At 41.0% G+C, this 12,294-nt stretch overlaps 1 protein-coding gene across 4 annotated transcripts; it reads right to left on the bottom strand.

Annotated features, from left to right (window-relative positions):
* Positions 1–1,670: 1,670 nt before the first annotated feature.
* On the bottom strand, positions 1,671–12,018 carry LOC109870176 (ATPase family AAA domain-containing protein 1-B). 4 transcript variants are annotated; one of them, XM_020460564.2, is made up of 10 exons: positions 11,913–12,018; positions 7,093–7,278; positions 6,861–6,959; positions 6,160–6,280; positions 5,836–6,036; positions 5,614–5,720; positions 3,899–3,988; positions 3,712–3,762; positions 3,490–3,626; positions 1,671–3,321 (listed from the first exon to the last, which is right to left on the bottom strand). In XM_020460564.2, exons 2-10 carry the CDS (start codon positions 7,264–7,266, stop codon positions 3,201–3,203), a joined length of 1,101 nt encoding a protein of 366 aa, XP_020316153.1. In that variant the 5' UTR covers positions 7,267–7,278; positions 11,913–12,018; the 3' UTR covers positions 1,671–3,200. The 4 variants fall into 4 exon arrangements, with proteins under 4 accessions (XP_020316153.1, XP_020316155.1, XP_020316154.1 ...); XM_020460566.2 differs by having other exon boundaries at positions 6,861–6,926; XM_020460565.2 differs by having other exon boundaries at positions 11,877–11,934.
* Positions 12,019–12,294: the final 276 nt, after the last annotated feature.

Genomic DNA, 12,294 nt, shown 5'->3' with positions numbered 1-12,294 from the left:
TCAAATGAGTATTTTCAGGCTCCTTTGAACAGTGTGAGTTTGTTAATGTACTAACACATTGATCCCTTTGTTTTGTATTGTGCCAACTAGTGTGACAGAGGAAGTTAATGAGCGCTTTGTGCCAGAGAACAAGCTTGACTTGGCACTGAGCGACGCCAAGACGCCGCCCACCGTCAGCATTACCAAGGTAACGAATCCTTCTCTCGTATGCATGTTTTTGGGGTTTGATACGTACAATCTTGAGGAGACTTAACTGCTGACCCTTCATGTTGAGTAGTTAACACCTGATTTTACCTCACCCTCATGGCAGTTTTTTTATTCTGTATGTCCTGTAGCTGCACCTCCAGTGGGTGCAGGTGCTGCACCTCCAGTGGGTGCAGGTGCTGCTGGCCATCAAGGGCTTCTGGAGGGAGCGGGAGTTCCTGCAGGTTCTGCACATCAACACTCTTCTGGATGGTAATACTGCCTGTACTGGTCCTTATTCCCCTCCACCATGATGTACGCCGGACCCACTGAGGTAGAGTAATGGTTTCCACCTGCACTACATCTTAAATATATTTTAACTTACTTGTACATACTGGACTTAACTTGTACTTACTGGACACTAATCTCTGAAGTATTTCTAAGTATTGTTCTATTCAGTAGAATCAGGTCACATCAGTTGAGCCACACTGCAGGGCACGGATGATAGCTGGTGCCAACTTCTACATCGTGGGTCGGGCCCCTGCGCTCATGCCTCACCCAGAAACCAAACAGGACCTGTATGAGCTCCCATGGCCCCTGGCCTCACATCTGCCTACAACAAGACTCAAAGAACTGTGGACTTCTATGATAAGGAGAGGTTCATAGACATAGCAATTTTCTTGGCACATATGTTTTTCCAGACTACTGTATGTGGCCTGACCAGGAACATCTCTGGGATCTAGTTGTAAGCAATAACTAGGGCTCACGAAAAACGTTTCTATCCCTGAGAGTCAAGTTGCTTCACTTTTTTTTCTCTTACCTACCTTTCCAGACACCAGCAATTTGAGTTAATCTCAGTGACCAAGATGAGGATTGGGGAAGCGCAGTGGGGAAAACCCTCTGGGTGACCAATAAGGCCTGGAAGGTCCTCACAGAGTACTACAGCTCCCTGCAGAAGGCCAAATGAACACCTACACATCCTGGTTTGAACAGACGGATCACTCCTTCCTATTTCATATTCTCATTTTCAAACAAGTACTGTAGAAATCTAGGCATAAATGGAATACATAGCATAGCCTGATAGCTTTAAAAACATTTATTTTTATAACTGTATATCGTTTAGTTTTATGAGTGGATCAAAGGGAATCTGTAAGCACCTAAGTTGAAGTCAATATGAATATTTTATTAACAGATCACTTTTGTTACCCATCTATGCATCTTAACAGCCAAGGTAGTAACTTAAAACATTTATGATAGATGTTTTTTAGGCTGTGAGAAGACAAATGATGTAATTCCATTGATGAGTGACCAAGAAGTTTGTGGTATGTGAGTGGAAGGGGTTAACTACCCTTGTATAATGGAATGAAACTATATCAAGTGATGCCATATTAACTCATGTTCTTAGACTGTATTTACCTTTTTATATTTCAGAATACTTTTCAGAGTATAGGAAATGTCAAGCAAATAAATGACATGACATCAAAAGATGTATTTGTGTAATATATTTTAGCAGACACCAGAATGCAGGGTAATACAAACGAAGCACATTGGCCGATTTGTTAACTGAGAAAACATGATTCAATTAACATATTAGTCACAATCAGGAACTTATCAACAATACCATTATTTAAAAGAAAAAAGAAAAGCAAGCATATTTTATCGAAACAAAAGTTTAAAAAATAAACAACTATTTCCACCAATCCCCAAAACTGTATGTCCACAGAACTTGTCATTCAAGTAAACTATGAATTGGCAATCACACATTCAATAGATTTACAAGTTCCAATGGCTGTTGCTTGTGGGAGATAGAAGTTTGTCATGAATAAATAATCAATCACCCAACAATTAAGCATCCTGGTCATCATAAGAGATAAACAGAAACTATAATGCTGTGTTCACGTGCTAGTCAGAACTAGGAATCTCTTGACATTTACGACTTGCTAACTGGTTGAAGGTATATAACTACAACCAGTTAGCAAGTCTGACATTTCCGAGTTTCCTAGTTCGCTCTAGCACATGAATGCAGCATAAGAGACAAACGGCACAGGAAGTATTCACAAGCAGTTTCTATATTCTACTGCTAATGAAACCTGGACTGACAAGGGGACATAAAAAGGACCTGAAAGCACAACAGACACACAACATGTCACACAGGTTTCCTGATCTATTGAAGTTTTAAAAACAAAATTAAACTTGAATAATACATGAATAAATACCTTAACATTAGCAGCTCACGATATTACAGCTCTAACCTACCCCTATGTATTTAAAAGAAGGAAATGGAAGGCCATGACACTAATCTTTACCCCAAGCATCGTTGCATCGTGTTCTCTTCACAACATCCACAGCGATAATTCACTTTCGGTGAAAAGTTGAATTGCTCTTTCTGATATAGAAACTTTTATCATGCATGATAAAATGTATGATCTAACGCATATAATTCAGACATCCGAGAACCACTCATTGTATAACATTTAGCTAATAGTCAAAGGATGACAGTGCCTACTAAAAGTAGCACATTTTATTACAGATGTTACACGAGCTAGTTTGATTAACAGCTTTCCTGAAAAAATAATAATTCTAAATATCCCTAAATATACAGTACCAAAAGAAACATTTCATGTTCAGATAAAAATGGAAGGTGAAAGGCCCAAGGTTAAATCAATATTGCTGTGTGTGTAATAAGGACGAGCATGTGTATTGTCAAACCTGAACGGATCCAAAGCTGTGCTCATATTTTGCAGTCTGAGAGCATGCTTCGGTGAGACCTCGGTTGAGCAGATATGGATAAGAAACTAACACCAACACAAGTATCATGTAACTCCTAACTTCCAAGATAATAAATTGCATTTTGACCAAAATATTTAATATAAATGCAATGAAGCAAATATTCTAAATTAATTGTTGAAGTAAAAATATTACATTGTGTGCATCTTTTCATGGTTTCAATCAGTACTCTTTATACATAAGGAAAACATATCCAGAGGCTTAATAGTTCTCTTTTGCACATCCGAGTCTCAATCCATAGCAGCATGCATCAGTACGCTCTGTCCCCCTGCAGACTTGGACTTCCTCATCTTCTGGATGGCCCTCTGCATGTCTTGCTGCTGGATGGACCGGATGCAGTCCTCTTCTAGACTGGAGAGGGGAGCCAGGAGACAAAGAAAAGGTCAGTATATTTCTGGTAACTGCAGAAGGCACTGTAATTGTGTGACATCTCCAATCACTACGAATGCTCATATATAAACGCCAATGTAAGACAGTGGTAATGGTCCTCGAGGAAGGGTTCAATAAGGGGTGTGGTACCTGTCATTGGCATGGGTGTTATGGACAAAGTCCCGCACGCAGAGCAGAGCAGCGTCCCTACACAACTCTCGGAGATCACTCCCTGAGAATCCATCAGTCTCCTTCGCTATCTCAACAAAGTCAACAGTGGGCTCAACCTGGGAAATGCATGGGGAAGTTTAGTGAGAACACACACTGCCAAAAAGCATAACTTAATTAGCATGACTTAGACGTAGGACTTACATTTTCATTGTCCAATATGAGTTTCAAGATTTCTTCCCTCTGCCTGACATTCTGCAAGAAAACAATACTTTTTTTTTAGCAGGAATCAAATACATTTTTAGGTAATCTCATATAGTACTGCATAATCATATCAGAGAACATATTCATAGTACTGATAAACATGTGTACAGTTTGTGAATATACTCACAGGCTGATTAATGTGAAATCTTGTGGGCATTCTCCTCAGAATGGCAGAGTCGAGATCCTGTGGACGGTTAGTGGCCCCCATAATGATGACCTGCATGTGGAAAAGGTGAGAGGCAAGTGATTTAACCAGACAGGTGTCACGTGATCCTTGTACAGTGGGGCAGAAAAGTATTTAGTCAGCCACCAATTGTGCAAGTTCTCCCACTTAAAAAGATGAGAGGCCTGTAATTTTCATCATTGGTACACTTCAACTATGACAGACAAAATGAGGGGGAAAAAATCCAGAAAATTACATTGTAGGATTTTTTATGAATTTATTTGCAAATTATGGTGGAAAATAAGTATTTGGTCAACTACAATCAAGCAAGATTTCTGTCTCTCACAGACCTGTAACAACTTCTTTAAGAGGCTCCTCTGTCCTCCACTCGTTACCTGTATTAATGGCACCTATTTGAACTTGTTATCAGTATAAAAGACACCTGTCCACAACCTCAAACAGTCACACTCCAAACTCCACTATGGCCAAGACCAAAGAGCTGTCAAAGGACACCAGAAACAAAATTGTAGACCTGCACCAGGCTGGGAAGACTGAATCTGCAATAGGTAAGCAGCTTGGTTTGAAGAAATCAACTGTGGGAGCAATTATTAGGAAATGGAAGACATACAAGACCACTGATATTCTCCCTCGATCTGGGGCTCCACGCAAGATCTCACCCCATGGGGTCAAAATGATCACAAGAACGGTGAGCAAAAATCCCAGAACCACACGGGGGGACCTAGTGAATGACCTGCAGAGAGCTGGGACCAAAGTAACAAAGCCTACCATCAGTAACACACTACGCTGCCAGGGACTCAAATCCTGCAGTGCCCTGCTTAAGCCAGTACATGTCCAGGCCCGTCTGAAGTTTGCTAGAGAGAATTTGGATGATCCAGAAGAAGATTGGGAGAATGTCATATGGTCAGATGAAACCAAAATATAACTTTTTGGTAAAAACTCAACTCGTCGTGTTTGGAGGACAAAGAATGCTGAGTTGCATCCAAAGAACACCATACCTACAGTGAAGCATGGGGGTGGAAACATCATGCTTTGGGGCTGTTTTTCTGCAAAGGGAAAGAATGAATGGGGCCATGTATCGTGAGATTTTGAGTGAAAACCTCCTTCCATCAGCAAGGGCATTGAAGATGAAACGTGGCTGGGTCTTTCAGCATGACAATGATCCCAAACACACTGCCCGGGCCACGAAGGAGTGGCTTCGTAAGAAGCATTTCAAGGTCCTGGAGTAGCCTAGCCAGTCTCCAGATCTCAACCCCATAGAAAATCTTTGGAGGGAGTTGAAAGTCAGTGTTGCCCAGCAACGGCCCCAAAACATCACTGCTCTAGAGGACATCTGCATGGAGGAATGGGCCAAAATACCAGCAACAGTGTGTGAAAACCTTGTGAAGACTTACAGAAAACATTTGACCTCTGTCATTGCCAACAAAGGGTATATAACAAAGTATTGACAAACTTTTGTTATTGACCAAATACTTATTTTCCACCATAATTTGCAAATAAATTCATTAAAAATCCTACAATGTGATTTTCTGGATTTTTTTCCCCTCATTTTGTCTGTCATAGTTGAAGTGGCCTCATCTTTTTAAGTGGGAGAACTTGCACAATTGGTGGCTGACTAAATACTTTTTTGCCCCACTGTATTTCATTCATGATGGTCCCACCTGGCAGTTGTAGTCAGTTTCCAGGCCATCCCACAAGCTCATGAACTGAGCCTTCATCATGGCTGTGGCCTCGTGGTCAGAGCTGGAACGGCTTCTCAGGAAAGAATCTGGAACAGAAAATTACAGGACCAACAGGAGGTGGTTACTACATAAACTGGCTTAACTGAAGTACCCAGACAAGATTTCAAAGTACTGTATACCAACGGTAAAATAACCATTTACCAATTTCATCGATGAAGATGATTGAGGGCTGGAGCTTAATGGCTAAAGAGAAGACAGCAGCAGCTAGTTTCTGGGACTCTCCATACCACTTGTCTGTGAGGGTGGAAGGCTGCAGGTTGATGAAGCGGAAGCCAGCTTCTTTGGCAGTTGCTTTGGCAATCAGCGTCTTTCCACAGCCAGGTGGTCCATACAGCAGCACACCTGTTATCATAATGAATAGGTGTGAGGAGTGTTAAAGACTGACGGTCTGTTGAACCTTCATATGCATTGTGTCTATCACTACCGGTCTCAATAAGCTAATATTTTATGAAACAAGAGACTCACCTTTTGGTGGCTGAAGCAGTCTGGATCCCTCAAACAAGTGTCTCTTCTGGATGGGAAGTATGACAGTGTCTTTCAGCTCAGTGATGACCTCATCTAGGCCAGCAATATCACTCCATGTGATCTATAGAGAGAGCATCACATTGGTTAGTTGTGAGGCATAAACATACACAGTGTACAAAACATTAAGAACACCTGTTCATTCCATGACAGACTGACCAGGTGAATCCAGGTTAAAGCTATGATCACTTATTGATGTCACCTGTTAAATCCTCTTCAATCCGTGTAGATGAAGGGGACGAAACAGCTTAAAGAAAGATTTTTATGCCTTGTGACATGGATTGTGTCATGGATTGTGTGCCATTCAGAAGGTGAACGGGCAAGGCAAAAGATTTAAGTGCCTTTGAACGGGGTATGGTAGCAGGTGCCAGGTGCAACGCTGCTGGGTTTTTCACACTCAACAGTTTCCCATGTGTATCAAGGATAGTCCACCACCCAAAGGACATCCAGCCAACTTGACACAACTGTGGGAAACATTGGAGTCAACATGGGCCAGCATCCCTGTGGAACACTTTTTTTCATGCATCAATGAATTGCGGGGGTACTCAAAATTAGGAAGGTGTTCTTAATGTTTTGTATACTCTGTAGAATATTTTCATGAGGTTTTGGGTTCAAGAAATTGTGTATTGATGCAGCTCTCTTACCTGCATGGTCAGTGGGTCCACCAGATGTGCTGCGATGCTCATCTCATACTCTGAGAGCTTGACATTCTGCACACCAATCTGCTTCATGAGTTTCTCTGCCTAAAAACCCCAACTGTAAATAGCCATCTACCTTTGCACATTACAATACAGTCCCAACAAACATGATACATAATCCACAGAAGATCAGCTCAGAATCAAAAGGTCAAACTTGTCTATATTTGAAAAACTTCACCTGTTTCTGTGCTTCCATTTTCTGTTTCCTTGTGGGATCAATGGCATCAACCATCCACTTTATGGTGAAGTAGGTGACTGCACCAAATATAGTCAGTCGGAAGAGTAAACCAATAACTTCATTCCGGCCCAAGGGCCGGGCAACACTTTCAGTTGGAATCTCCTTCAACACCATCTTCTTAGATGTCTGCAGGATGGGAAAGAAAAAATTATTCTCCCAACTTGATCACAGTTGAAATTGAACAATAAAGCTTGGCTAGTAGCTACTATGGCCAAAACTCCATCCAACCAAAACACTAAAAGGGTATTAGCATAATTTTCACAATTTCACAGAATTATTCCAACCTCAGTGTGGAAATACACTGGGTGTACAGAATATTGAGAACACGTGTGCTTTCCATGACAGACTGACCAGGTGAAAGCTATGATCCCTTATCGATGTCACTTGTAAAGTCCTCTTCAAAACAGTGTAGATGAAGGGGAGACCGGTTTAAGGAGATTTTTAAGCCTAAAGACAAGTGAGACATGGATTGTGTATGTGTGCCATTCAGAGGGTGAATGGGCAAGACAAAATATTTAAGTGTCTTTTAACAGGTTATGGTAGTAGGCGCCTGGCGCACCGGTATGAGTGTGTCATGAACTGCAACGCTGCTGGGTTTTTCACGCTCAACAGTTTCCCGTGTGCATCAAGAATGGTCCACCACCCAAAGGACATCCAGACAATTTGGCACAACTGTGGGAATCATTGGAGTCAAAATAGGCCAGCATCCTTGTGGAAAGCTTTCGACACCTTGTAGAGTTGTATCGGTATTTATTAGAGGGGTGCAACTCAACATTAGGAAGATGTTCCTAATGTTTGGTATACTCAGTGTATATATACTGAACAAAAATATAAATGCAACCATGTCAAAGATTTTGCTGAGTTACAGTTCATATGGGGAAATCAGTCAATTGAAATAAATTCATTAGGTCCTAATATTTGGATTTCACGACTGGGAATACAGATATGCATCTGTTGGTCACAGATAGCTTAAAAAAAAAAAAATGGCCTCAGGATATCGTCATGGTATTTCTATGCATTTAAATTGGCAACGATAAAATGCAAATGCCTTCGTTGTCCGTAACTTATGTTTACCCAAACCATAACCCCACCATGGGGCACTCTGTTCACAACATTGACATCAGAAAACCCCTCACAACGCCAGACATGTGGTCTGCAGTTGTGAGGCTGTACTGCAAAATTCTCTAAAAAGAAGTTGGCAGCGGCTTATGGTAGAGAAATTATCATTCAATTCTCTGAAAACAGCTTTATTGGACATTCCAGCAGTCAGCATGCTAATTGCACGCTCCCTCAAAACGTAATACATCTGTGGTATTGTGTTGTGTAACAAAACTGCACATTTGAGTGGCCTTTTTTTGACCGCAGCACAAGGTGCACCTGTGAAATGATGCTGTTTAATCAGCTTCTTGATGTGCCACACCTGTCAGGTGGATGGATTATCTTGGCAAAGGAGAAATGCTCACTAACAGGGATGTAAACAAATGTTTACACATAATTTGAGAAAAATAAGCTTTCTGTGCGTATGGAACATTTCTGGGATGTTTTATTTCAGATCATGAAACATGTGACCAACACTTTACATGTTGCGTTTAGATTTTTATTCAGAGGAAAATCAATATTGACTGCTCTGGGCCTTTTAAAAGTCTACCCCAAAAATATTTTACAATACAGACTATTGACAATAACTGAAACTGTGAAAAGACGACTTGCTAGCTAGTTGTTTCACTTTGCGTGTTACAAAATCAAAAGCTTGACCTAACTCATTCATAGACGCCAACTACCTTTTTGCCTACTGATGATAGTATCTTCTGACCGTGGGTGTTTTGTTAAGATCTCAACGCCTGTTCTGAACGTTAAAACGCATCGCTTGCGGTACGGCTTTGGAAACAACGTTTTTTTATTTATGTACAACATAAATGTACACGTTATATATATACAGTTGAAGTCGGAAGTTTACAAACACTTAGGTTGGAGTCAGTTAAACTCGTTTTTCAACCACTCCACAAATTTCTTGTTGAACTAGGTTTGGCAAGTCGGTTAGGACAACTACTTTGTGCATGACACAAGTAATTTTTCCAACCGTTGTTTACAGATTATTTCACTGTATCACAATTCCAGTGGGTCAGAAGTTTACATACACTAAGTTGGCTGTGCCTTTAAACAGCTTGGAAAATTCAAAAAAATTATGTCATGGCTTTAGAAGCTTCCGATAGGCTAATTGACATCATTTGAGTCAATTGAAGGTGTACCTGTCGATGTATTTCAAGGCCTACCTTCAAACACAGTGCCTCTTTGCTTGACATCATGGGACAATCAAAATAAATCAGCCAAGACCCCAGAAAAAGAATTGTAGACTTCCACAAGTCTGGTTCATCCTTGGGAGCAATTTCCAAATGCCTGAAGGTATCACGTTCATCTGTACAAACAATAGCACGCAAGTATAAATACCATGGGACCACGCAGACGTCATACAGCTCAGGAAGGAGATGCGTTCTGTCTCCTAGAGATGAACGTACTTTGGTGCGAAAAGTGAAAATCAATCCCAGAACAGCAGCAAAGGACCTTGTGAAGATGCTGGAGGAAACCGGTACAAAAGTATCTATATCCACAGTAGAACGAGTCCTATATCGACATAACCTAAAGGGCCACTCAGCAAGGAAGAAGCCACTCAGCAAGGAAGAAGCCACTCAGCAAGGAAGAAGCCACTCCTCCAAAACCACCATAAAAAAGCCAGACTACGGTTTGCAACTGCACATGGGGACAAAGATCGTACTTTTTGGAGAAATGTCCACTGGCCTGATGAAACAAAAATAGAACTGTTTGGCCATAAAGACCATCGTTATGTTTGGAGGAAAAAGGGGGGATGCTTGCAAGCCGAAGAACATCATCCCAGCCGTGAAGCACGGGGGTGGCAGCATCATGTTGTTGGGGTGCTTTGCTGCAGAAGGGACTGGTGCACTTCACAAAATAGATGGCATCATGAGGCAGAAAAATTATGTGGATATATTGAAGCAACATCTCGACATCAGTCGGCCCTAGAGTTTGTTCTTAACCGACTTGCCTAATTAAATAAAAGGTTAAAAATATCAACAAAAACAAAAAATAAGTAAATATTACAAAATGTATCAAATCTCTATATTATTATTATTTTTTTTTAAATTAAATTATCTAAACAAGTCAGTTAAGAACAAATTCTTATTTACAATGATGGCCTACACCGGCCAAACCCAGACGACGCTGGGTCAATTGTACGCCGCCCTATGGGAATCCCAATCACGGCCGGTTGTGATAGTTTAGATTTGAACCAGGGTGTCTATAGAGATGCAGTGCCTTAGACCGCTGTGCAACTCAGGAGCCTAAAAATAAATAAATAAATATATATATATACACACACACACACATACTTTCAAATACAAAAACCCAGTCATGGCATAAAACATCACAAATCACCCAGAGAAAAATATACACTCCCCACAAATAAGTCCCCAATTAATACTTAAAAAACTAAAAGTTAAATTACTACACATTTATCAGGTTAGTGTTCCCACAAGGCCATATCTCCATGTTACAGCGCTTGTTTACAACACAAGAGGCGACCCGCTGTGCTAATTAGCTACCTAGCATGCTCTGAACACCTGTGTATAAGCGTCACTCTGGAACTGTAGCGGAAGTGTAGTTTTGTCGGATCCATTGCTGTATGGATTTATGCAAAACTGCTACAGTAAGTTTATATGTTTTTTATTTGAAGGATTCTTTCTCGCTGATGAAAGATAAGGGCCATGTGTTTTGAAAGCAATGATTATTTAAGTATCGGATTGTAGTTCACAAGAGGTAGAAGTGGGCGAAGCTAATGGCTGAAAAATAAGGCAGAATGCCTCAGTTTGAAAGCTAGGTTAGGGTTATGCTGCGTTTAGACGACGTAAAAACCATCATACCTGTTGGCATAACGGATCAAGCATGTAAGAAAGAGGGTGACAGCCAAGCCAACACACGGTATGTATGTGTTGCTATAGTGATTTCAGTAAACAATCAGTACAAATCAACATCGGTAGAAAACAATGCTACAACTGACGGCAGAAGTTAAATATTTGAACTTTGGCGGCAAGTCCAGTCTACCGTGGCGGCTGACGGGATTCACCGCCGGCATTTAGTCGTGCTCTCATTGAAAACAATGACATCCGGTTTGCCATCTACCTCCTACTACCATGTAAACACGGCATTAGTATTCCCACATGGCCATGTCATATCTTCACGTTACATCACTTGTTTAAGGAAGACATAGGCGGCCACCTGTGCTAATTAGCCATCTACCGTGATCTGAACAGCTTTGTTTATACCCAAGTTAGTTCGTCAACTGGAGGCACACACAGCTTGTGGCTCTGTGCAAAACTGCTACAGTAAGTATATTTTTTTATGAGTGATTCTGTCTTGCTGATATGAAATCTACTGATATGCCCCCTTTTCTAAACTACCACGTCGGAATTGTAGTTCACATGGAGCCAAATGTGGGCGAATGTAACCGCTGAAAACCCTACAAATGGAGAACGGTTTTCGAGAGCTAGCTTTGACCTTCCAGTTAGCATGCAGCCTCTTGCCAAAATTAGTCGTTACTTTGTAGGGGGAAAAATCCTGCTAGCCCGGACACCTTGTGAAATGTGTTGGATTAATCCATCTATTTCTAATAAGAACATTTAACATATGTAGAAAAACAAATAACCCATCACCGTTTGCTCATGTGAACGGACTGGTGTGACACTCACCTCGCGCTTCCGACTCTTACTCTTGTCCGGGAGTTGTCAGCATGAGGCTCGGCGTGATAGGTGCCCCCTACTGTTTTGGAATAGACACTAAAGTAATTTCCTCAATATTTCTGTGGCATGGGACTGATGGAAAAAAACTACTCAATAAGTGCATGAATTGGACCATTTCCCTGTCAAACTGTAACGAGTCATTTTGGGTACCAGGGAAAATGTATGGAGTAAAAAGTACATTGTTTTCTTTAGGAATGTAGTAAAGTAAAAGTTAGCAAAAATATAAATAGTAAAGTACAGACCGATGCAATTTAAGGTAAATAACAACACAAGTTAAACTAGATTTAATGAGGTGGCTACAACCCATATGGTGCAAAAGAAGGTACTCTCC

This window comes from Oncorhynchus kisutch, linkage group LG25, assembly GCF_002021735.2.
Source record: "Oncorhynchus kisutch isolate 150728-3 linkage group LG25, Okis_V2, whole genome shotgun sequence".
Lineage (NCBI taxonomy): Eukaryota > Metazoa > Chordata > Actinopteri > Salmoniformes > Salmonidae > Oncorhynchus > Oncorhynchus kisutch.
The sequence above is the reverse complement of the archived record's forward strand: the minus strand, read 5'-3'. Positions and strand labels throughout refer to the sequence as shown.

What these genes read in the sequence shown, in the direction of transcription:
- LOC109870176 (XM_020460564.2), bottom strand. Translation starts at nt 7,266, where the DNA reads ATGGTGTTGAAGGAGATTCCAACTGAAAGTGTTGCCCGGCCCTTGGGC. An exon ending in CATCTTCATCGATGAAATTG is followed by an intron (nt 5,721 to 5,835) that starts GTAAATGGTTAT and finishes TTTCTGTTCCAG; the next exon opens with ATTCTTTCCTGAGAAGCCGT. An exon ending in AAACTGACTACAACTGCCAG is followed by an intron (nt 3,989 to 5,613) that starts GTGGGACCATCA and finishes TTCCACATGCAG; the next exon opens with GTCATCATTATGGGGGCCAC.